The sequence below is a fragment of the Vespa crabro genome, chromosome 22 (genome assembly GCF_910589235.1).
Source record: "Vespa crabro chromosome 22, iyVesCrab1.2, whole genome shotgun sequence".
Lineage (NCBI taxonomy): Eukaryota > Metazoa > Arthropoda > Insecta > Hymenoptera > Vespidae > Vespa > Vespa crabro.
In genome coordinates, this window is record NC_060976.1 from 1,248,176 (window position 1) to 1,270,000 (window position 21,825).

A 21,825-nucleotide genomic window follows, 5' to 3' on the forward strand; every position below is an offset into this window, starting at 1 on the left:
TCATTAAAAATGTTAAATTAATTAATTGTATGTAATTTTTATAAACATTCAATTACATATTTTGTAATAATAATTTACATTTTAAATTCTTATTTGACTTAAAACCGGAAAGAGGTACATATACATATGCTCTGTTGCCAGCTTGACTAGAAAGGAGGCCACAAAGAGAGCTCAACACGAAAACCTCCATTTTGTGTCATTTCTGCGTGCACAGTGCTGGAGGACAAGTGTGCGTTACCGCGTAGTAATTTTGTTCGTGTGTTTTTTAATAGTTTGATCCAAATAGTAAGTAAAAACAAATGCGTAAAAGTAATAACTTATAGATAATAAAAGGTATATATGAAAGAGCAAACAATTAGGATAGATTTTGACGTATGAAAACGATGAGAATAATAAATGAGTAACATCGATAGCGTCGGTTTAGTTTCAATACAATCGTTTCGTAAATATTTTTTTTTCTTTTTTTTTTTTTTTTCTTTTCTTTTTTTTCCCCTTTCACTAACAATTATTATTATGCATTTTATATATCATTGACAAGGATAGATCGTCCGATGAACCGGAAGTGTATCTTCATGAAGATATTCCATGAAGATATACGATACAAAAATAACTCAATCTTTATCACCGTAAATCGTAATGTAGCCACGACGCTGCGGCTTGGTATATTAATACAACATGGCGACATTCCGATTGCTTTTCTGCATATCAGTTAACTTTTGTACTTTGGGATGGTATTAATTAAATTCAATGCCGTATGATATATCGATCGACTAAAGTTCATCTTAACTTAATGACATAAAATATTTGTATAATGAAATTCAATGTCCAATAGTTTTATCATAACCGGTCGATATATATATATACATATATATATATATATATATATTTAGTCAAGGGACAATTGAATGCGTAATTGTCCAATTTCTTTTATGATTAGTATCAATCAAACAAAATTTGTGATTTTTCTTATAACTTATTCTTCAATTTATTTTTATTCTTAATAAAAATAGTTCTCGAAGAGATACTTATTTATTTATTTACATATTAATATTTATATATATATATATATATATGCATATATATATGCATATATATATGTATGTGAATATGTATATGTATATATATATATATAATTTTATTACAGTCATAAAATATGTCACGTTATCGGGAGTGGGAGATTTCCTGCAAAGTCTACATCGGCAATTTGGGCAGTAGTGCAAGTAAACATGAAATTGAAAGTGCATTCAGCAAATATGGTCCTCTTAGAAATGTCTGGGTTGCTAGAAATCCACCTGGATTCGCATTTGTGGAATTTGAAGATCCAAGAGATGCCGAAGATGCTGTAAGAGGATTAGATGGAACGTGGGTATCTTCATATATTTATATATGTATATATATATTTGATTAGTTTAAATATCGTAAAGCTTTAATAAATTTATAAAAAGACTATATGAAATATTTTACTTTTAGACGTTGCTGTGGTACAAAAGTTAAAGTAGAGATGTCCACTGGAAGAAGGCGACACAGTGGTGGTGGTCGCAGGCCAGGTCCACGATACTCCAGGTAAGAGATCTTTAGATGTTAAATATCTGCATTTTACAGCCACTTTAAAGCTGCAGCAGATGGCTATGTATCTCACCAAGTAGGTATTATGGTGAACTGTCTAAATAACGGTATTGATGAAAGGTCCACGGGTTTCAATGACCTTCCCTTGTGCACAGCCGACGAACCAATAATTTTTTTTTTTTTGCCGTATCTCAATATAGGAATGCAGATAGAACAGTATATTCATATTACATTCGTTCAATATCACCGCTCTTCTGGCTAGTGCCCTGATATAAAATATCCTGGTGTAATCAAATTTAAAGTACATAGTGACTTATATATATATAAAAAAAAAAAAAAAAAAAAAATAAAAAAAAAAGAAAAAGGAAAGAAAAGGAAAAATTACATCGACTTGTTATTACATTCTATTTGTATTTGTATAAAATAGATAGTGTAAAAAATTTGACGTTAGCTGAAGAGCATAATCGTTGCATGAAAATTTCGATAAGAGGAGATGCTCGGGCAAAAAATAGTCATGAAGTGTAGTGTTTTCTTAAGTATTGCTTAGAGCCCACATTTTTCCCATTTTATTGTCCTTGTGAATATGCTTAGTGAACAGGATTTACGTACCATATATCTTTTTGACAAATTTATAGGTCCAGATCTCGCAGTCCTCGTAGGAAATCTCTGGGTCGTTATCCAAGGTAAGCTTTTTATAGCCTCTTTGCTCACAGTTTTCAGGTGCAAGTAGCGAAAGAAAACAGTGAGACAGGGTGGTCGGCAACACTATCAGCAGAAGAGACATACAATGGTTTTTTTAATTTTTTTTAGGTCTTGGTCAAGAAGTCCGCGAAGATCACCAATAAACAGATATTCCAGGTAATTGTCTCTTTTTATAACTTTATGGAGTTTTCAGAGCCTTAGAAAGCAGTAATGGTCCAAGTGTAAATTTACAAGTAGGTATTTGCAAGTACCGCTTGTATTGTGATAATTGCTATTGTGCACGCAGTATCACAACAGATCATATCTGACGTTTAGTATTATGTACGACACCGTTTTGCAATGTTGGTGTTGCACAATCGTCTTAATTGACGGTTGAGTAATACCTATTGATCAGCAAGAGTTGGAGAGGACAGGACTAAAGTGCTGCTATAGAGGGAGGACGAAGAGGTAGTTCGGAACAAATGAAAAAAGAAAATTCTGATGAAGATCAAGAATTATTAAAGTTGGGGACTGCTCTTCGAACTTGGCCCGATGTAAGAGAAAGCAGCACCGGTGACATAAAAGTAAATCAACGGTGTCTGGTGTTAATTTTTTGAACCCAAAGTAAAAGATTTCAATTTTTATTATAATTATAATTATAATTATTATTATTATTATTATTATCGTACTCTACAATCTGGTTTGTCATTGTAAGATCTTTAATAGGCTTTTTCGATATCCGAGGTCTGATGTTTATTGAAATTGATATCAATTCTTTTGTTATTATACATACTATATGTGAAAGTGTTTTTTTATATATATATATATATATCAATATTAAAATTGATTTAAATAATTTGCTAAAGACTTCTGATTTCGAAGTAAATCATCATTTTGATAAATTTAAACACTAATACTTCATTTCGTCTTATCGTATACACACTTATGCAACTGCTTTGAAAAAGAACACATTAAAAATACATTTTAATCTTTTGGTACATTCAAATATCTTTTTTTTTTTTTTTTTTTTTCTTTTATATATATATATATATATTTTGCATTATGCGAATATCGATAAAATTACAGAAAAGGAAACAAAGAGAGGTAGAAGAATAGCAAAACAACATTCATCATGTAGATTGATTAGTTAAAATAATACTAGAAATCTTTTCGTTAAAACATTTAGAGAGAGAGAGAGAGAGAAAGAGAAAGAGTGGGCAGTCTAGGATAATAAAGACAAAAACATAGAATAAATCTCGAAATCGTGGTATTACTTTCGAATCCAATTTGAAAAAAAAAGAAAAAAAAAGAAATTAAAAGAAAAGAATCATTATACCGATAGTGGCAAGGAGTATATTAACGTCGATGGTTATATTGCTAAAACTGACGTTTGCAGATTCTACCAGCGTCAGCTCCTAGCTCTTCTCGTCTCCCCGCCACTACTACTACTACTACTAGTACTACTACTACTACTACTACTACTACTACTACTACTACTACTACTACTACTACCACTACTGCTACTGCTACTACTACTAGTACTACTACTACTACTACTACTACTACTACTACTACTACTACTACTACTACTACTACTACTAGTACTACTACTACAGCCACCGTGAAAAAAAAATTTGTTTAGCAATCGAAACTGAACAAAAAAAAAAAAAAATATGCCTGCCTGCCCACTAACTTCCCAACCAGTCACCATCAGTCACCACCAAGTCACCGATAGGAGCCAGGTCGTCAGTCACTTGACAGTCCGATGCTGTCCGTCAGTCCGTCACTCCGTCTGTTCCCCTTCAAAAAGACTTCTTCGGGCTACCTCAACCTCTAGCGGCTAGGAGCATCGTGAATCCATCGAACAGCCGACGCGATACGAATACTTCTGTCAAAATCTCGACGCGTCAGTCCGTCCGTCCGTCCCAACTTCTACTACTACTACTGCTACTACTACTACTACTACTACTACTACTACTACTCGTCCACCATCACGTTAAACTTAGCCGACAACGCGACCGCCACTTCTCTTCGACCAAGCAAAGCAAAATGATCACCTACACACCATCCTACCACCACCCAACCAAGTACCACCACCACCACCAACCACCACTACATGTTCACAGTTGTCTGGTATTTCACCGATTTTCAAAGATTTTTTATAATTTTTTTTTTATCTTTTTTTTTTTTTTTTTTTTTTTATATATATATATATAATTATACTACAATTATTATTATTACTATTATTATTATTATTATTATTCATATTTTTATTATTATTATTATTATTATTATTATTATTATTATTATTATTATTATTACTACCATCGTCATCGTCATCATAATAATAATTATTTACGTTTCTTTTTAATCAAGCAAATTTCCATGGTACGACGTGCGACAATTAGCTCTCTTTGATTGATTGAAAAATGATTCGTTAGAATTCTTTTTCAATAATTAATTCTTTTGTCTATTTTTCTGCTTCTTTAATTTCTTCTTTTTCTTCTTCTTCTTTTTTTTTCGAAATCTTAAATAATCATTATTATCATTTAATTCAATGGAGCACTTCGGACCAAGGAATTGCAAGTTTGTTGTATATGTATATATATATGTAGAGTACTCCTATGTATGTTTGTATGCACATGGCCGTGATTGGTCGCGTACGCGTATATGTGTGCATATACACGTACACGAGAATATAATAATTATTTATATTCTAATAATGTTTATTACAATGTATATATACATATTGTATAACGTCGTCATAACAATTTGCCGTAAAAGAGAGAGATTGTTTAACTACCAGATTAATCCTACTTTTTTCTTGATTTTTTCTTATTGGTGAGATGTCATTTTGTATTGATTCATAATTGTGTCTAACTAGTCTTATCACCCCTTAGGTATATAGGAGTTAGTTCTAATTCTATTACAGTTGGCTTGCGATGATTTTTTGTATATATGTGTTTAATTACGTTACTTTGTCCTGATTTCGTATTCGTCTACTTTTGTTCATCAAATCGACTTAACTATTTTATATATTTTATTTTATATTTATATATATGTATATGTACACACGTTTATCCACATGGAATATAGATGTATATATATTATGAAAATATTTGTATATGTCGAGGAAAAAAAATATTTGTATCGTGATTAAATGATTAATATGAATACGAATACGAGACTTGGCAGAGACACGTGTTAGGATTAAATTTTGTTTGTCGTATTGTTAATGTCGGTATAAAAGTATTTTTTAATTTTTTAGGTCAAGGTCCCGCAGTCCACGTAGGAGATCTCTGACCCGTAGTCGCAGCCGAGACCGCCGTTCTCGTTCGGATTCTCGTGACAGACGGTACTTATAATTATTATATAATAAACTAATAATATTAATTTGTAATTTTTTTTTTTTCTCTTTTTTTCCCTTTTCTTATGAGAATAGAGTATTATAAAAAGGGAAGACTTCGTGAATACATAAAGCAAGAGGAGAAAGGAGGGACGAAAAAAAAAAGAAATCTCGGTAAATAAAAAAAAAAAATTCACTTTGCTTTTTGGCTAATCTCACTTAGCCGAATGAGAATTATGCCGGTGTCTTAATTTGTAATTAGTACTTTTGAAAATTGTAATTTGTTTAAAAAATAATAATAAAAAAAAAAAAAACAAAAAAAAAATAAATAAAGCAAACGAAAAAAAGAACCAATCGTCTAACATTTAGTTGCATTGCTGCGATCAATTATTATATATATATATATATATATATATATATATATTTTTTTTTTTTCGTATCCCTTAACAAGGGCGATACGATTTTCATTGTAAATACTCTTAATAATTCGATTTTTAAAAATTATTTATTACATGATTATATTTTTTTTTTTTTTTTCTTTTTTTTTTTTTTTTTTTTTTTTTAATTATAATTTCTATTGAAACGTCTGCGTTCCGTTTGATTTCAGTTAGATGCTAAATATGACCGAGAAAACTGGACCGACTTAAGGGCGGGTTGGACTACACGTGGCGACTAAGTCCCACACGTTCCGTACGTTTGCATTTATTTGTTTACGATACGACGGCGTTAATCCATCGTATCGTAAATAAACAAAAGTAAACGTAGGGATATGATATGTGCGCGTGGACGCGTACGCGCGCATACGCATACATATACATACATGCATACATACATACACATACACAGACACAACAACTAAACACAGTGACAAGTAGTTAGGAATAACTAACACGGATACGCAGTGCTCGACACTACACAAAAATAAACTCACACTAATGTAAATGACTGGGCGCAAAACACAACCCTTGGACGTGTGTTGGCTGAATTTCTTTAAGTGTATAAGTGAAAAATGGGACATATGAAAATCGCTGTTAAGGATAATTATAATAAGAAGTAATTAATAATAAAAGAATTTAAAATAAAAAAAGGAAAGAAAAAAAGAGAGAAAAAAAAAAGAAAAGAAAACTAAAAACGAAAACAAAAACAAACAAACAAAGACGAACGTTTTTCATTATGCGTTTAATCAACCGAACCGGGAAAAGAGGAAGAGAGAGAGAGAGAGAGAGAGAGAGAAAAGATAATACATAGATAGATTTAAACGTGAGAAGATAATCGTAAAATAAATCGTACCGTCGTGTTAAATACAAGGGTGATGATAAAAGGAAAAAAAAAAAAGAAAGAGCTGTTTTATGTTATATTTACTTATTTTGTACTCCTACAATGTAAGCCTTAAAAATAAAATCTGTATGATCTAACTCGTAATGTATTTGGTAATAATGATGACGATGATGATGATGATGATGATAATGGTGGTGGTGATAAAAAGGGAGGGGGAAGGAAGTGTGAAAGGAAAGGGGGTAGGGAAAGAAGGGTCGCGGTGATAATGGAAACGACATTGATGACAATGACGATGACGGTTCATTTATACTTTATTAATATTTCAGTTTATAAAAGATCTGTTTTGCGTACCTCATGTCGTAGTGATGTTACCCAACGCTAACATACACAGTCTAACACCCTGCTGACACAAATGGTAGTCTCTGATCGGTAAGGACAATGTTTCATCAAGAAGTATCAAGATCTTCAAATACGTTCGAAGAGCTTGCTCATACTCTCCGCATTCTAGATGACGCGACGCCATTTTAAATAACATATCTGTATCCTGCAACGCCTTCAGACCCTTCAATAGGTTCGTACCTTTCCCACATTTTGGACAATTAATCATAAACTCGTTCGTATCGGTTTTAATTGGTAAAATGTTCCCGCAAGATTTTCCAGTGTCACATTTAAACCTTACAATTGAATTTATCATTAATTATTATTTTTTAATTATCGTTACAGGTTCGTTCATTCGTCTAGAAATTCATCATCTTTTGCAAATCACGTTCGTCTCTTGTTCGTTTGCCAATATTATTTTATATATATATATATATATATATATATATATATATATATATATATATATAAAATTAAAAACAAGTTGTTCTTGACCGATTCAATAATTGTAATAAGATAAAGATTCGATAAATTATCATCGTATGTTGATATATGTAATTTTAAAGAAATTCTAAATTTGTATCTTGTGTAACGAGCGATGATCCATGTAAAAAATATCTTTATCTTAAATAATAATAATAATAATAATTATTATTAATTCATTATATATTATGGAATTTATAATTGTATGTAATATGTATAATATGAAAATCATTTGTGTAGATACTTTATAACGTATACGTAATTTTAAATCTGTAATGATTCTTCTGATGACTGCAACAGTTGATGATAATCACGTATATTACATATTCATGTAATATGAATTTTTGTGAAGTAATAAGTAAAATTTGAATAATTCTATTTTTGATTAAATCGATAGTCATATTTAAAAAGATCTCAGTTATGTCGATCATTTAATTTGCCTGAAATTCTTCAAATTTCTTAGAATTTGTGAATAATTTCCTCTTGTAAATATTGTAATTTCAAATTGTTGAAAAAAAGAAAAAAATATAAACTCGTTTAAGTAGATTTTCATTAGATATAAAATATGAACACGTTTATGTAGATTTTTAATTGAGCGTATAATTTTGATAAGCGCTCTGATTTGAAATTTTAATTTGGAATTAATTTTTTTTTTTTTGTTTTTTTTTTTCCTGTTACATATACCTTACTTTTTTTTTTATATAAGTGTCATTAACAATTCATAAATCGAACGGCGACAATCTCTCAAGGAATAATTTTGCAAAATTAACTTTGATTTGCAAAAGGGGATAAATTTCTAGTGTAAAACTTGTATTTCGTTTACTTTAGTTAAAATGAAAATAATCTCTAACTTTATTGACCAATCAGGAATACGATGAGATTTGATTTATCATATCATTATTTATTATATCATTTTATTAATTTTAAGGTGAAAGATATATTAGTTAAGATCACTTTTATAATCGCTAAAATATTTTCATTGTTGAAATTTATTATTATATTTCTTTGTTTTTCTCTCTCCTTTTTTTTTCTTCCTTTTAATTTCTTTTTTCTTTTTTTTCTTTTTTTATATTTTTTTTTTTTACAAAATGATAAAAGTAAAAATACAAGCCTCGTACCTGAGTATCGTAGGATCTATTTCATCCAACATAGGCCAATGATTCGTGCACGCTTCGCATTTGCAATCGAACCAGTATTGTACTCTCAAATTTCGTTTTCTTTCATTTTCTGGCATTGCAGTAAATATAGGACCATAATTTTCAGATATCTCCTCCCCTTTCTCAATCGTTCGTATCGCTCTAACAACGATAGTCGTACCAATGAAATATCTAAACAATCGAGAAGATCGAGTTTATCGATTAAGAACTTTTTATTATTATTATTTTTTTTTCTTTCTTTCTTTTTTTTTTTTTTTTTTTTTTTTTTTTTATCAGATCCACACACAAAAGTCGAAATCTATATCTTGTAATAAACCTTGTAATAAGGATAAAAAAAACAAAAACTGGTTTTAATCACTTTACAATCGGCAAATATTTCGCGACTCAATGTTGTTCATGATACACTTTGAACGTGATATTTTTTTATGCGATATTATTTAGCATACGCTTTGGATAAAATATTTCGTGTACTATTTTACAATGTTTATAATACAATGTCCCTTTTGTTCGACGATTTTCACATATATCTTGTCATACTTTGATTTCCTTGAGTATAATAATCAGGACACGATAATTTCGATAGAATAGTATTATTAGCGATAGTAAAATAAATAACAATGACAATGACGTATAGTTTGTGAATCTTTCCATTAACGGAGTGTCATCGTTAACATGTTTCTTGCCAAGTCATTTTTGTCTGACTTGTCGTTCAGGCCATTTGATATTTTGACTAAAGAAAAAAATGACTGCATGTACCACCGGTGGTACACGTGGGCATGAAGATCAAGTTTAACGTGTACCGTCGGTGGTACACATGGCACGGAACGTATTAATAAATTTATAAAAGCAAGACGATGGAAAATACCGATAGCAACAGTAAATTTTGAATTACATATTACAAATTCTACAGATAATAATGACGGAATGTAACAGTAGTTTGATATAACAGAAAAATGTTGGCCAATTTCTACTTTTGAATATTTCTTTAATCAGGAACTTATCCAAACGATTATTAATAAAAGTAATAAATACAGGGGGAAAAAAAAAGAAAAAAAAAACAGGATTTCCCAAAACAATTTTGCAATTTTACAATTATAGCGATACTTATTCATTCATCACGATCATTATATATATGATAATATATATGATAATTATATATATATATATATATATATATATATATATATATATATACATCATTATATATTATATATATATATGTTGTTTATTTATCTATGTTTTTTTACAGATCCAATATACAAAGAAAATTATACCAAGAGCATAGTTCTTACAAATTCTACGATTCCTTGATTTCAACAATGTGGATAATAATAGAAAAAATTTAGAAATTATTAGCAAAACATAAAATACAGTTCATTGTTGACTTTTTTATTGATACATTTTCAAAATGTATATCAACCAAATGTCAGATACATCGTTGTAGATGAAAGCTTGATATTATGGAAAGATAAATTGTCATTTAAAAAATACATTTCTTTTAAACGAGCAAGATTTAATTTAAAAATATTTGCTTTAGTTGAATCTCAAATTGATTATATCTTCAATTTTAAACTTTACAATAGACAATTGATACGTGAACTTTTAAGATACAAATCATTTGAAATCTCTGTATTCATTGTCATTCATTTATCAAAGGATTTAAGGAATTACGTATAAAAGTCTATTTGAAGATCATTAAAATAATATAGAAAATATTTTTTTGTATTTTGATCGATATTACCATAAATAATTGTCTTATTATATGTAATTGTTTTCAGGAAAAAAAAGAAGAACTTTTTGTAAAATCAAAGAAAAGACATTATTTCATAATGATTAGAAAAATATTATATATGTCATTAAAAATATCTCGAAGGAAAAAAAAAAGAAAAAAGAAAAAAGAAATGCCACCCAATGAAACGATGTATACTGTGTAAAGAGTGAAATATTCGTAAAGAAAGTAATTATTTTTACAAAAATTGTAATATGTCATTATGTATCACACCATGTTTCATTCATTTGAAGAATAAAATTATTTGTTTAAAAAACATATCATTATTTTTCATTCAACATTACTCATCTTCTTTCGTATATACGAATGCAATAACTTACAAAGTAAATTTTATTCAATATTATTGATGAGATATCTCGTATTTTAATGAAAACAATTCGCAGGATATCACATCTAAAGCATATGGAAATATCGCGTTAGTAAATATTTCGTTCGAAGTATATCACGAATGACATTGATTCTTGAGATTTCTCGTTTATAAATGTGAAGCGATTAAAAATTAACAAGATCTTTTCGACCTTGATATGAACTTTCAATCTTTTTTAATCCTAATTGTTCACACCTCAATAATAATTTCAAATTATGCAATTTGGTATGCGCTACACTCACGCCGGGTATTTCGAACAGCTGTTCATTTATATAGAATGAATAATTTTGTCTCCAAAAGAAAAGTACTATATATATTCTATGAAGCCTTGATAATAATAATAATAATAATAATAATAATCGGTAAGTTGGAAAATGCATTTATAATTCTTCCATCATAAAAAAAAAAAATCACGAATCGTGCAATGCACAAATTGTTCTAATTGACCTCAAAATTGAGTCTGGGCGTATCTTACATCTCACATGCACAATTAGTGTTAAACAAATGAATAAAAAAAAAAAAGATTACGTATTTTTCGCGCAGCAAGAATCGATTATGATCGTGGATTAGTATGGAATACAGCTATGAAATCATAAAATAATTAGGCCTACCTCACTATACCGGGATTGCACGAATGATTGAGCAATGCTACCGTTGGATAAACACCACCACCGATGAAAATGCTTTTAGCGCGTGCGAGTGTTGTATCTTTCGTTGGTCTGGTCAATTCTGAGATCTAATTCGAGTAGGGAGAAGGAGTGAAGGGAGGATGGATAGGGGTAGCACGGGATAGGGAGAAAAAAACAAATGTTCATTTGAAATGGATTCATTGAATCAAAATTGAAATGGATCGATGTAAAATTTTAATTGATTTGATTATAAAAAAGATTAGATATTTAGACGTATGTATTTACCTCGTGCGAATTAAATTGCAACAATTGTAAATGATGTAATAGTAATTCGGCCACGAGTAATTCCGCTTTGGAGAGATTGCTCTCGGCTGAATCAGGTGTTTTATCGTCGTCTGATAAGTAAGTTGTTGTTTTCATTAGTCTCAACAACCAAGCGGCTATGTAAGCTCGGTGAAATATATCCTCGTTTGAACGTTGATCTGCATGGGTTACTATTTAAATGTATATATCTTAAATAAGATCTTTTTCTTTTTTTTCTTTGGAAATTTATCTCGAAATTTGGAATAATAATTTAACACCATTCAATATATATAAATATATAAAAAATAAAAAAATACATATATAAATATAAACATATAATAAATAAAAAGAAATAAATATATAATAAATAAAAATGATGGCAAATAAATAAGTGTATTGAAAAAAAAAAAAAATTCAAAATTGAATTCAATCAATTAATGAATTTAATGAAAGTATTGACAAGACGAGGAAAAAATTTAAATTTGAAATATCATTATATTTACCTAAATTATAAAATGATTCGTAATCATCTCCGTTATATGGTCTTTTTTCACTTATATCACGTTTCTCCTTGTTAAACGTCAAACGTTCTTTCATTTCGACGAACTCGACGAACGGTCTTTGAAGTAAAGCTCTCAGTGCTAGAAAACACGTGATCGAAGCTTTGGATAGCCATAAAGGCGGCAATAAATTGCATTCGCGTAGATGCACTTCGGCGTCTTTGTCCCTACAACGAGTGCTGCAGTAAGCTATGCAACTGCAGACATTGCAGGCTGCCGGCATGGGAACGAATATTCTCGTGAAACACAAGTGACAATGATTCAATCTAGAAAGAAAATAATCTGAAAAATTGTTCTTAATCTTCGAACGAATTAAAACGATGACTATAGATTTTTTTTTTTTTTCATTTTTTAAAAGGGATAAAAGAAAAGAAGAGAAAATAATAATAATTATTTTCGTAAAGAATTCGAACAAACAAAATGATATTGATTCGAAAACAATACAATAAATTAAATGATACCAATTATGTTATTATCATCTTACTGATAATTACCTGTATTCTGCCAATAAGAGAGCGCAATGTGGTCGTTCTATTATAAGAAATTCACCAGGTGAAATGTTTCTTGTAGCAACAGCATGTCTACCAATGTCATTACCATCATCTATTATTTTAACGGCATTGCTACAGGCTGGATAAAGTGGATTACGTATATCGATTTTTGGCATGAAATTTGCCACACTTGTCGATTCTTTAACGTTCCCCGAAAGTTTCTTAGATTTCGCGTTAAATCTTTCACCTTTTTCCATTAATGTCAACATCACTCTAATGTCGGTTTCTAATTTATTTTTTCGCTCGGCCGTTATCTTCGCACGATCTAACGATTTTAATGCAATTCTAAAATAATCGATCGCCTTTGCGTTCATTTTTAATGCCAAATAACATCTGGCTCGTCTTTCATCGATCTTATATCGTAATTCTTCAGGATAATTAAGTCGAATCGCTTCCTCTATATCATTCAATGAATGCTCATGTTGTCCCATGTGATAAAGTGCAGCCGAACGATTTGCAAGAATTACTGAGAGATCTGAATAAAAAACGATTGCATTTAGATTTCGATTGGATATGAAAAATTATTGAATTTAGCAATGGAGTTAAATACAAAATGGAAAAAAAGAAGAAAGTTGTAATAACGATTAATATTGTATATTCATTTATATTCATTAAAAATTGTCAATCCTTAATGAGAACGTAAATGAATTATCTATGATATATCTGATAAAAAAACATAAAATATATTTGTTGTTCGTTGAAGAAATTTTTCTTTTCGATTTGAATATCTTTCCTTTATATCTTCTTATGAATTTTTAATTATAATTAACGAGAACAATTTCTAACCATTTTGTGGTGCCAATAGGACAGCATTCGAGTAGGCCTTCAAAGCCTTTGGATATTCTCCTTGACCGAAGAACTTGTTACCGGTATTCTTAAAACTCAAAGATTTTTCATTGTTCTTCATTTCAAGATTTTCAACTTCGAAGGACAAACGATGAGCCTCGGGATAACTCAATATAAAAGCGACCCTATCGGCGTTCGATCGAAGACCATCGAATATTTTAAAATCCTTTTGGGATATGGCATTTCTTACTGACAATAAATTCGACCGAAAGTAATTACTAATCTCATGTTCGTAATCGTTCGCCATGTTGAAAAAATCCAGAAAACGATCACATGTAATATAATTCTTATAAATGACGACACCGTGTCGGTCGACGACACTGAATGCTACTGGCATAGAGAAGCCAAAAAGTTTGTTAGAACGGATCTATTTCCGTACGTGCTATTTTCAGTTCTATCGTCGATGTGAGGGTGCTATGTATTTAACAGTTTTCATCCTCGAAAAATATCAATATTATTTTGATAGTGATCAAATCTTTAACAGGATGATAATTGAAATTTAATGATTAAGGAAAATAATTCATTTCTTACACACAAAGATTTCTTATTTATTTAATTATAAAAATAAATAAGACTCTTTGTTATTTTTCAATACTTCTATATATATATATTTTTTATTATGAAAAGTGATCGCAAATATTTTGTGACGTAATAAATAGGATGTAATTAAAATCTAAATATTTAAATAAACTATAAAAATATTACAGCTAAATTTTTTAATTTAATTATAATAATAACTAAGGCTTTTACTTTAACTTTTAATACAATTATGTATTTTATTATAAAAAATGATTACTTCAGATGTTACATCCAATAGCAATTATCTCGTCATATAATAAACAGGATATAATTAAATTCTAAATATTCAGATAAATTATAGAAATATTACAGCTAAATTTTTTCATTTAATCATAATGATAACTATGCTTTTCTTTTTTTTTTCTTTTTAACTTTTAACACGCTTTTCAATACTTTTATATATATATTTTATTATAAAAAGTGATCGCATTAAATAATGCTGTCCCGTTATTATTAATATAAGATTCTTAAGAAAACATAATTTAAAAGATCAATTTCTCTTATTAAAGTACAGACGAAATTTATTATTATTTCATCGATAATTTCACTTACAAAGATGTAATAGATAGGAAGGTATTACAAGGAAGAGAATTGATATTACTTATATTGTTGATTCTTAAAAATGCTGATTTCTTTTTTCTTTATCCAATTGTAATACGATCATTGGACTCGTAAATATATACGAACTATAACTTAAAGTACAATATTTACAATATTTTATTAGCGATGTAAAAAATGTGAATGCAGTTAGTTAGATACATCACAATTTAACGAAACACTGCGACCTTTTTTTTTTTCTTTCTTCCTTTTCTTTTTTTTTTTTTTTTTTTTAACACGTTTCGTGCCAAGCCATTTTTGTCTGACTTGTCGTTCAGGCCATTTGATATTTTGACTAAAGATTAAATGTAATTATTAATTATTGTATATATATAACAATTAAATAAACTTACGTGTTTTGTTCTATACTCCATTTTGTATAATGCATCATTTTTTTGGTTGAAATATATTTTACATAATTACAGTTGTCATAAAATATATGTTTTCAGCGCATTAAATAAATATGACTGCGTGTACCACCGGTGGTACACGTGGCCTGAACATCATGTTTAACACAGGTGGTACACATGGCACGGAACGTGTTAACGAAAGCTCAAAGTTCCAATGAATCGTATCTCATGCTTTAATTAAATTAATTTACATTAATTTAATTTAGGGATGTATATACATATATATACATCCCTATGCGTATATACGTAAATGTATGTATGTATTATGTGCAATTTCACGCGATTAAATAATCGATCGTTAAGAGCATTAAGGAATTACTTTCGGTGTTACTGTCAGAAAGAAATTAAATTATATATATATATATATAATTATTTTTTTTAATTTTTCTTTTAATCTTTTTCGTTTATTTCTTTTCCTTTATTTATTTTCTCTTATCATTTCATTTTACTTATCACAAACACAAAAACGTTCACATTTCGTGTGTCGCATAATCCTGATAAATTTAAATAGTAAAAATTCATACTCGACATCGAAGATTTTTAAAATGGCGAAAATTTTCATGCATATTTAAAAATGAACAAATTAATCTTAATAACCATAATAAATGCTGAGGTATTATGTAAATAAGTATGTATGTATGTACATATAAAATTAATACTTTGCATATAACGAGTATATGTATGTATTTATGTATGATATTGTATGACATTTTTAGAATCAAATTATATTACATCTTTTACAGATCTTTTTTATTATTTATATTACAAACTTATGTAATCGTTCTTCTCTCTCTCTCTCTCTCTCTCTCTCTCTCTTTCTTTCTCTCTCTCTCTCTTTTTCACAGATTTTTTTTCTTAATCGAATGTTCCTTTCTTATTTAATATTTATTGAATCTGTTAAAGTACAGTGCCGTCTATTATTATAATTATGGTTAGAACGAATAAATAATTTTAATAATAGCAATGTGTAGAGAACAATAATGCAAAAGAGAAATATATTAATCAGATTTTGTATCATTTTAATAATATTAATAATTCAAAAAAGGTATTCGTATGACATACTACAAAATTTATTGTATTTATATATATATATATATATATATATATATATATATATATTATATAAAAAACAAGAAATGGAATATAATTTAAAAAAAAAAGAAAAATATATATATATGTATGGAAATTTTCGAGAATTCTATGATTAAGATCGATTTGATTATAAAAAGGATGAAAACGTACGATTTGACTAGATGGAAAAGTTATACTGATTCGTGTATATGCGAACGCTCTGAAATCGAGGATCGATAATGCCTTTGGTCTTCGATGTTCGGATTCGAACTAACGGGTGTCTGACAATTAGTGGCAGCATGTATGTAATAACATTAATAATGAGAGAAAAAAATTACAATATGACGTTACATTTATCTAAAACACACACACATATATATATATATATATATATATATATATATATATATATATATAATTACATATACCGAAGTAAATCCACGCTCGATAATAAAAATTTCCAATTTTTAACATGAATCATATTATAATGATAGAAATGATCGTAATGAATAATGATTCAAAAGATCGCGCATAATAATTAATTTCGTTAGCGGACAAATATTGATTTTTTTTTTCCTTCTTTTCTTTTTATTATTATTATTATTATCATTATCATTATCATTATCATTATTATTATTATTATTATTATTATTATTATTATTATTATTATTATTATTATATTTTTTTGTTTTCTTTCTTTCTTTTTTTATTTATTTATTTCTTTTATTTTTTTTGTTATCTTCTTTTCTTCTTATTTTTTCTTATTAATAACATATTAAAAATCGTAAGAAGCCTCATCGCTTTCCTTCGTACTCCTGAAGCCGATTTTATAAAGGCCACCGGCGATAACACCACCGACTATTGGACCAACCCAATAAACCCAATGATTCGACCAATATGTTAGGATAACGGCAGGACCCAATGATCTCGCTGGATTCATGCTACTACCGGTGAATGGTACTGCGGCCATGTGCGACACAGAAATGGCTAAACCTATGGCTAAAGGTGCCCATCCTTTCGTGTCGCTTCTTTTTGGGTCTGTAACAGCGTGTACCACCAGAACAAGAAGAAATGTGATAATTGCCTCCATAACGATACCTTGACCTGCCTCAACACCTTCAGCCAAATCTGTTGCACCCAATCCTTGATTCAGTTGCTGGGCTGGTGTTAACATCTGTAATATCAATATATTTTTATATATGTGCGTACGTGTATGCATGTATATATATATATATATATATATATATATATATATATATATATATGTGTATGTATATGTAATATATTTTATTATATATACATATAATATTATATTAGATATATTATATATATGTCTGTATAAAATTCTATTTATATTTTATTTAAATAGAGATTTTTAATAATTATAATTTCATTTAATCGAAGAATAAAATTAATCGAATTTGAAAATTTTCAATTTGATTAAAATAATTATAATTACATTTAATTATTATATTCATATATAATTTGTTATATCTAATATTATTTATTAATTATATTAATTTACATATAATAAATTAGAATTGATTTAATAATTATATATAAATATTAAATTCAAGAATTAACGAAATTTTTATCAAAAATAAAAATGTCATAGTTTTTAAAGAATATATTTCCTTTGTTAAATAATAGTAAAAAGAAAAAAGAAACAAGAAAAAGATAAAAGTATGCTGGTAGTATACCTTTAGAACAACGGCACCAGCTATTGCTCCACAACTTTGACAAACGATGTAACAAAGTGTTTTCAGGATGGAACAATTGCCGCTGACGAAAAGACCAATCGTTACCGCAGGATTTACGTGACAACCAGAGATTGGGCCTAAAAACTGTATAAAAAAAAAAAAATAGAAACGAATATAACATTAGCACGTACAAATTTATAATATTTTATAACAATTTAAATTAATATTCGTTTTGATCGAGGTTTAATAGCATTTGAATTTCGTGCGAAAATAAGAACACGTTGTGCTGCCATCTTGTGATACGTAATGATATCAACTTCACAAAACGTTAATATCAATAGTCATAAAAAGACGTCGATAAATTTTAAACGTTATAGATGTCGCTTTTATTTAAAGCTAACAATCCATATGATTCTTAATGAACGTATAAAGTAATATCAATAAATGATACATTTAGTATTTTTTTTAATATTTATTAAACTATGATTCTTGATATCGATGATATATAGGAATGATACGTTATCGTCACACTTCGACAATTAAAAGTAAAATATAAGGAAAATTACAACGAGATAGCAGCACTAGACATTTTTGATACAAAATTCAAATGCCATTTAAATTTCGTAATTATGACATAACCAAAAAAAAAAAAAGAAATCCTCTCTTTCTTTTCATTAAACTGAATCAATCAAATTATAATAGAAATCAATTAAAATTCTTAATGTCGAACAAAATATTTCAGACGAATATTGAACGAAAAAATTGAGTTCTTTTTAATTACTTAAATTTAATCCAACGAAAAAGAAGGATATCTTAAAAAAAAAAAAAAAAAAAAAAAAAGAAAGAAAAGAAAAGGAAGGATATCGTAAAAAAGAAAAGAAAATTAAAAAAGATTCTAACGAATCACTTGATAAATTATTTGTTAGTTCTAATATTTTAAATCAATATTTTAAATAAATGTGATCAATATTTATAATAAAACATCAGTAATTGATATAAATGAACGGTATTACATTAATTTATACAATTAACAATTATGTCAGTTATTTTAATTAAAACATTCATAAATATAAATATAAATTGTCAGTATTTTATATAAAAGATGATCAATATTTATAATAAATCCAAAAACAATCTTAACAATTAATTATTTATATTAATTATATCACTTAAATATATTTTATTATAAATATTAATCGAAATATTTGTATATCGTTCATTTTATTTAACAAAATATAAATTATTAATCTCATTTATTTAATAAAATATAAATCATTCATCTTATATATTTCAAAAAATATTTGATCATTTACATCATTGATTAATGAAAATATTGATCGAAAAATAAATAGAAAATCATTAAAATTTTCATTTTATTTACGTATTCGTTCGTGTGTACACAAAAGAAGATAAAAAAAAAAAAGAAGAAAAAGGAAAAAAAAAAGAAAAGAAAGAAAACTATTCAACTCGCATTTATCTCAAAGCTCAAAGAACACGTGGACGAACTCGTTCACCGTAGACTCCTTGGCGTCTACATTCGAAAGGATAAGGAAGGAGGAGCGTATCGGAGGGATACAAAGCGTCTCACCGAGTAACTAACCGATTTGGTTTTGGTCGACTCACAAGAGGGTCTGCGACGGCCCAGTTCTCATGTATAACAAGCAAGGTCTCGGTTTGCCGCGGGCGATCGAGCGCACGTCCAAGATTTGCCATGATTGCGCAACGAAAGATCTCTTTTCTCGCTTTGCGTTCGTTACGTCTCTCTCTCTCTCTCTCTCTCTCTCTCTCTCTCTCTCTCTCTTTTTCTCTTTCTCTATCTATCTTTATCTAACTCTAATCTTTACCTCTCTTTTTTTTCTTTTTACCTTTCTTTTTTCTCTTCTCTCTCTCTTTTTTCTCTTTCTTTTTTCTCTCTCTTTTTTCTCTTTCTCTTTTTTTCTCTCTCTCTCTCTCTCTCTCTCTCTCTCTCTCTCTCTTTTTCTTTCTACCAGATCAATCCCGGATTAACTTTTTGTTGTCTCCATTTTCACGTAACCATTACGCTAATCGTTTTTGAATCATTTCGAGAACGAGATCGTCGATCGGCTTGATCTCCATGAATTCGACCAGTTTTTATACTCGGCTCGAATTATGAATGAATGGACACGTTAAAGCACTATCGGGGTCATTCATTTAAAAAATGAATATACGAACGAGCGAACGCGACTCGTACGAATAATAAACGAATATCATTTTTTAATATGACGATTAAAATGCTGCGCATTTGTTTTTAATAAATTCATTGTTAAGAGGGAATCATGTTTATACCTAAAAAGATCTATCAAAGAAAAGAGAAAAAAAGAAAAAAGGAAAAAAGACAATTTTTATGATTTATCTCTTTCTTAGTTTTCTTTTATTTCTTCTTTTTTTTTTTCTTTTTTTTTTGCATGCGATTTTTTTTTCTTCATTCGATATAAAGAATCATCGTAAATAACTAAGGTAGAGCCGCCTGTGGTTTTTTTTCAGCAAAAATTTTTCAAAGAAACAATTTTTTTTATTATTTTTATATAGTTTGTCAAAAAAAAAAAAAAGAAAGAAAAAAGGAAAAAAGATAGAAAAAAGAAAAGAAAATTCATTCTTCCACAAAATTGATGTGTAATATTTTCATTTGATATAAAAAAAAAAAAAATTGAATCTCGTTCTGTACAGTATTTTCGAAAAATAAAAAAAAAAAAGAAAAGAAAATCAAGAAGCACTTAGAGCACATATAGAAGAAAAAAAAAGTTCTTCGCGAAATCATATTTATTTGTAATATTTTCATTTAATAAAAAAAAAAAAAAAGAAAAAAAAATGAGCTATTGAATTTACTATACGATTTTCGATAAAACGTATCGATGAATATTTTCAACGATTTAAAAAAAAAAGAAAATTATGAATATTAAAAACAAAAAACCAGACAATGATATGACATATAATTATGTGTAATATCATTCAGATCGTTTTAATATTTTTCAAAATATCATTGGCACCGATTTACAATTTTTCCTTTTTTTCCTTTTAATCAAGATAACCATTTAAAGTTATAAGTTATATTTAAGCTTAAGATATATTTCAATTATAATATCGACTTCGAACGATCGTAATTCCGATTATTATCCTTCAAGGATAACACTCGATCGAATTAAAGAAAATATTATCGAGAAGTCAAATTTTTCTTGTTTTCTTTTTTTTTTTTTTTTTTATTTTTAATTATCCAATCATTACGTATTTAACCATTTAACGTGGTTATACAGATAATACAGATTCGATCGATATTATTTAATTGAAAGAATTAAAGAGAAATATAATCGACGTGATTGATAATAGAAAATTATGTATAATGAAATAAGATTAGAATAAGATTTGAAAGTATATCCTTTAATAAACGCTTTATTTAAAAGATTATTATATTCGATATATATTAAATCAAAAAAATCAACCCTGTATATCGTAAATACCGGATATCATTTTTTTATTTTTTTTTTTTTTTTTTTTTTCATTCAAAGGATTAACATT

General features: G+C 28.2%; 3 protein-coding genes and 1 long non-coding RNA gene across 17 annotated transcripts in view; 2 read left to right on the forward strand and 2 right to left on the reverse strand.

Moving 5' to 3' along the window:
• Window positions 1-129: 129 nt before the first annotated feature.
• On the forward strand, window positions 130-7,008 carry LOC124431662 (RNA-binding protein 1). 13 transcript variants are annotated; one of them, XR_006944058.1, is made up of 8 exons: window positions 130-285; window positions 1,145-1,362; window positions 1,471-1,563; window positions 2,202-2,249; window positions 2,377-2,424; window positions 5,516-5,602; window positions 5,690-5,767; window positions 6,201-7,008. XR_006944058.1 is itself a non-coding variant. In XM_046979818.1 (7 exons), exons 2-7 carry the CDS (start codon window positions 1,154-1,156, stop codon window positions 6,202-6,204), a joined length of 489 nt encoding a protein of 162 aa, XP_046835774.1. In that variant the 5' UTR covers window positions 130-285; window positions 1,145-1,153; the 3' UTR covers window positions 6,205-7,008. The 13 variants fall into 13 exon arrangements, 10 of the variants coding, with proteins under 10 accessions (XP_046835774.1, XP_046835773.1, XP_046835772.1 ...); XR_006944059.1 differs by lacking the exon at window positions 2,377-2,424; XM_046979818.1 differs by lacking the exon at window positions 5,690-5,767.
• Window positions 6,113-14,412, reverse strand: LOC124431661 (SET and MYND domain-containing protein 4-like). 2 transcript variants are annotated; one of them, XM_046979812.1, is made up of 7 exons: window positions 13,875-14,412; window positions 13,032-13,563; window positions 12,481-12,803; window positions 11,960-12,156; window positions 11,657-11,781; window positions 8,851-9,060; window positions 6,113-7,545 (listed from the first exon to the last, which is right to left on the reverse strand). In XM_046979812.1, the coding sequence occupies exons 1-7, from the start codon at window positions 14,269-14,271 to the stop codon at window positions 7,224-7,226; spliced, it is 2,106 nt and encodes a 701-aa protein (XP_046835768.1). In that variant the 5' UTR covers window positions 14,272-14,412; the 3' UTR covers window positions 6,113-7,223. The 2 variants fall into 2 exon arrangements, with proteins under 2 accessions (XP_046835768.1, XP_046835766.1); XM_046979810.1 differs by having other exon boundaries at window positions 11,960-12,168; window positions 13,875-14,411.
• Window positions 7,305-8,444, forward strand: LOC124431663. Its single transcript, XR_006944061.1, has 2 exons — window positions 7,305-7,442; window positions 7,595-8,444. It is a non-coding gene; the product is annotated as an uncharacterized LOC124431663 (long non-coding RNA).
• Window positions 14,413-17,255: 2,843 nt separating the features above from the next.
• LOC124431717 (aquaporin AQPAn.G) overlaps window positions 17,256-21,825 on the reverse strand; it is a 13,552-nt gene continuing 8,982 nt past the window's right edge. The window contains exons 3-4 of the mRNA XM_046979915.1: window positions 18,292-18,435; window positions 17,256-17,765 (exon numbers count right to left, since the gene is read on the reverse strand). Coding sequence (XP_046835871.1) covers window positions 17,367-17,765; window positions 18,292-18,435 — 543 coding nt within the window. The 3' untranslated portion in view covers window positions 17,256-17,366. The remainder of the gene's footprint in view (window positions 17,766-18,291; window positions 18,436-21,825) is intronic.

Excerpts from the sequence above, each read along its gene's own strand:
- LOC124431662 (XM_046979813.1), top strand. The coding sequence starts at position 1,154 with ATGTCACGTTATCGGGAGTGGGAGATTTCCTGCAAAGTCTACATCGGC. Across the intron at positions 1,363-1,470 it reads GTAAGAGGATTAGATGGAAC|ACGTTGCTGTGGTACAAAAG; the intron begins GTGGGTATCTTC and ends TTTTACTTTTAG. Across the intron at positions 1,564-2,201 it reads CCAGGTCCACGATACTCCAG|GTCCAGATCTCGCAGTCCTC; the intron begins GTAAGAGATCTT and ends ACAAATTTATAG.
- LOC124431661 (XM_046979810.1), bottom strand. The coding sequence starts at position 14,271 with ATGCCAGTAGCATTCAGTGTCGTCGACCGACACGGTGTCGTCATTTAT. Across the intron at positions 12,169-12,480 it reads CGAATCATTTTATAATTTAG|TAACCCATGCAGATCAACGT; the intron begins GTAAATATAATG and ends ACATTTAAATAG. Across the intron at positions 7,546-8,850 it reads ATAGATCCTACGATACTCAG|GTTTAAATGTGACACTGGAA; the intron begins GTACGAGGCTTG and ends TTCAATTGTAAG.